Source organism: Cucumis sativus, chromosome 7, assembly GCF_000004075.3.
Source record: "Cucumis sativus cultivar 9930 chromosome 7, Cucumber_9930_V3, whole genome shotgun sequence".
Classification (NCBI taxonomy): Eukaryota; Viridiplantae; Streptophyta; class Magnoliopsida; order Cucurbitales; family Cucurbitaceae; genus Cucumis; species Cucumis sativus.
This window is the reverse complement of record NC_026661.2, coordinates 12,420,456-12,424,255: the sequence shown is the minus strand read 5'-3', so window position 1 is coordinate 12,424,255 and position 3,800 is coordinate 12,420,456. Positions and strand designations below refer to the sequence as shown.

Sequence of the window (3,800 nt, the reverse complement as noted above, 5' to 3'; positions counted from 1 at the left end):
AATATATATACTATAGACTTAATTATTATAAATTGTTTTACCTCTTTTTATAGAGTGTGTTCCATTTAAATATTTGATTTTTAAAGAAATAGTACTATGTCAAATAGCATTTAAAAAATAGTTTGGTTTTTGTTATTAATATGAACCGTTGTATATAGTATTAGGTAGATATACAATAGATTTAATTGTGGGACTTTGAAGAAATAGTGGATGTCATAATACTAATATTGAGATTAGAAAATTTGTGATGGGGACACCTATATTTCTTACTTCTTTTATGGTTAATTACGTGTTGCATTATACTATCATATCTTGAGTAAAGATTTTTAAATTGAATTTCACTCTATCAATCACAATATTCTTTTGGTACATTAATTTTCTTTCTCAAAGTAATTATCGTTTGAAGTGCATGGAAAGGATTAAAAGTGCTAAAAAAATATGTTTTCAATTACCTAAAAACTCATTAACAAAAACTATTAAAGTAGTTATTTTAAATATATATGGTATTGGATCTACTATCATAATTAGCATTATGACTATTATAGTAGAGGAGTATCATAAATCACTCCTTCCCAACCAACTCAATTTTATTCCTTTTTTTTTTCCTAAATAAAAACATAAAGTTGGTAACAAATTAATAAGTAAGATTTTAAAAAAACTTAAATGTAAAACATTAAAATTGAACATATTTATTACAAAGATTGAAGAAACATAATAAAGAACATATATAAGAATGTATGAGATTTACAAGTAATAATATGTTGTAATTTAATAAGATTAAAAATTTAGATTGAATTGAGGCAACACATCTTTTTAAAATGTAATATGAACTCAAAACTAATCCGAAAAGCAAATTAAAAAAAAGAAAAATGTAATCCAAGTGGACCCGTAAAAGTAAGGTGAGATGGTTTACATTTTACTAACTTTGGAAGGGGCAGTTTTGGTATATTAAAAAAAGGCTAAGCATTTTGGGTAGTTTCCACGTCATCGACGAAACTATCATCATATTTCTTAGGAGAGAATTTCCAGAGCAAATTACCAAAAAGCTTCTCCACATGCTCCAAATTATGTCCACGTGTCTCCGGGAAGAGGACATAAAAGAACACCCAACCCACAATCGCAATCCCGGCGTAGAGGAAAAACGCGCCACCTATTGTAATGGCATTGTACAAGGACAAGAACGTGATCGACACAGTTCCACTCATCACGTTATTCACCACCATCCCCAAGCTCATCCCTTGAGCGCGTAGTCTCAATGGAAATAACTCCGAGCTCACGTAGCACATTGGCCCAATACCCATCGAGAAGAATGCCACGTCGGTTAACACCATGGCTACACATAACCCAACCAACCACGTGCTTTCCTCCTGCGACCGCTCTATAATCGTCAACCCAACCCCTAATGTAATCAAAGATGCAGCCATTCCACCCAGGCTCATCAAAATCAACGGCCTCCGTCCCACACGATCGAACAGGACTGTGGCCACCAAGATGAACGCCGTCTTTACCACCCCTACCGCCACCGTAGCTAGAAGCTTCTGGTCAGAGGATGAGATTCCGGCCTTCTCGAAGATTCTAGGGCTGTATAAAACGGCGGCGTTTGCGCCGGTGGCTTCCTGAAACACATGCACGCCGATGGCGGTTATCAAGATGTGGCGGATGGCTGGCGTTGGGTAAAGGAACTCTTTCCACACGCCGCTCCCATGGCTGATCTGTTTTGGGATATCAACGACGTCGTCTATGCAACTCGCTGAAATTCCGACGGCGGCTTTGATGTCGTCGAGGCGTTGAAAAGATTCTTCGATGGAATCTGAGGTTCTGATGAGTACTTGCTTGGCTTCGCCGAGACGGCCTTGCATTACAAGCCACCGAGGGGATTCCGGCATTACAAGAATCACAAGGACGGCTAAGAACACCGATGGGACAAATCCGATTCCAAGCATAAATCGCCATCCTAATTGAAGGGGAAGGCTGGAGAATGCGTAATTCGAAACGTATCCGAGTAAGATACCAACATTAAGAAACAGCTGTAATAAAAACTCCCAAATATTAGTTCAATTCTGCGAGGAGGAATTAATGATAGGCAGATCTAAAAAGAAGAGTATTGAGGCCTAATTTTGATTGAAAGATGAATGGAGCAGCAGACCTCCGGAAATGAGGAAAGAAAACCGCGAGCAGATGCGGGAGAAACCTCGGTGGTATAAACAGAGGCAATCAAGGAAGAGTATCCAATACCGATCCCGGCGACGAATCTGCCAGCCATTAGGAGGCCGTAGTTAGGGGCAAAGCCCATGAGAATGGCTCCAAGGAAGAAGAATGCGGCGGAGAGAGCCATGGTGTAGCGGCGTCCGAACATATCGGAGGTTCTGCCGGCGGCGGCGGATCCAAAGGTAGCATAGAAACTGACGATACCAACCAAGATTTCCACTTGCACATCAGAAAGTTTGAAGTCTTCTTGAATGTAGATTGTAGCGCCACTCATTACACCGATGTCTGTTTGAATAAAGATTGTTAACTCGTAAAACGAAAACAAAATTTCAATTTTATCGTATTGTGGATAGTAACGTGTCGTGTAGGGTTGAAAGTTTCAATTTTATAAAGAATATGAATACGTAAATATAAATAAGAAAGAGAAAATAGAGAAGTAAAATAACTAAACGTCATATAGATTCCACTAAGAAAATGTTTTAAAAGCATAATTTGATAAATAATTAGGCTCAAAGGCTAAAGATAATAATGATAAGGATAAAACCACAAACATTGGCTAATATTTAAAAAGAGAAAGAAAAGTCACCTATCATGGACACCTGGAAAAGAAAAAATAAGAACATCTTTTGAATGAATCATATGGTTCTTCCGATGATAACTTTTTAATTTTCATTTTACTTTTCCCTTTCTAATCTACTTCTCCTCGATCTTCCCCTTCCTTTTGGTTCTTCTAGTAGTTCTAATAACCCTCTCCAACACACTAAAAAGTTTCAGAAGAAGTGAAAGGAAGGGAAGTAAAATTTCTAACCGTAGCCGAGCAAGACGGAAGACATGGAAGCGATGGTTGCACATACGTAAGAAAACCTGTTTCTTTTCGGCTTCTCCACTGATTCAATCAAGGGAAAAAGGAGGCCGGAAGTTGCAGAAACTTCACCTTTCCCGCCGGCCATAATTTTTTGTACCGATAAGGTTTCGAATTTCAAGATAATTGAAGAGTAGACTGGAGAGGAATGAGGACCTATAAATTGTTCTTCACAATGACCTAATGGGTGATTGGTTCAAATTTAATTGGCATTGTTTCCTTAAATTACCAATATGCCATTACTTTTTCTTTTTTTTTTTAATTCCTAAAAATTGGAATCTTAGTTTATATGGATGGTCAATCACATCAACATTCATTATATATCATTCCTAAAAATATGAATTTCAATATTTTTATCTCATCAAATTTCACTTCTATTATTGATCATGATTAGGATTGGTCATGTTTAGCTCTAACGCTATTACCAACTCCATCACCATCTCACTTTTGTTCTTACAATTATCTTATGACTATGGGTGAAAAACTCAATTACCAGCAATGAATTAGTATAAGTGTGGTGGTGGATATGATGTAATCAAAAGGTTCAAAATCTTTTTTTTTTAAAGAAGTAGATCATCCATTATGAATGCACTTCCAAACAAGTCATTCCTACAAAAACTTTATAGAAAAATCAATATTTATATTAGATTGAAAATTAAAAATTTTGAAGAAATAAAACGGAAAAATGATTTTTTTTAAATAGTGTAGTATTTGAAAATATTGTCAAAAA

The 3,800-nt window shown here is 36.2% G+C and overlaps 1 protein-coding gene across 2 annotated transcripts; it reads right to left on the bottom strand.

The window, feature by feature from the left end:
- Positions 1 to 740: 740 nt before the first annotated feature.
- On the bottom strand, positions 741 to 3,262 carry LOC101215472 (polyol transporter 5). Of its 2 annotated transcripts, none has more exons than XM_004148255.3 (3): positions 3,017 to 3,262; positions 2,147 to 2,493; positions 741 to 2,027 (listed from the first exon to the last, which is right to left on the bottom strand). In XM_004148255.3, exons 1-3 carry the CDS (start codon positions 3,156 to 3,158, stop codon positions 960 to 962), a joined length of 1,557 nt encoding a protein of 518 aa, XP_004148303.1. In that variant the 5' UTR covers positions 3,159 to 3,262; the 3' UTR covers positions 741 to 959. The 2 variants fall into 2 exon arrangements, with proteins under 2 accessions (XP_004148303.1, XP_031745053.1); XM_031889193.1 differs by lacking the exon at positions 3,017 to 3,262 and adding an exon at positions 2,795 to 3,010.
- Positions 3,263 to 3,800: the final 538 nt, after the last annotated feature.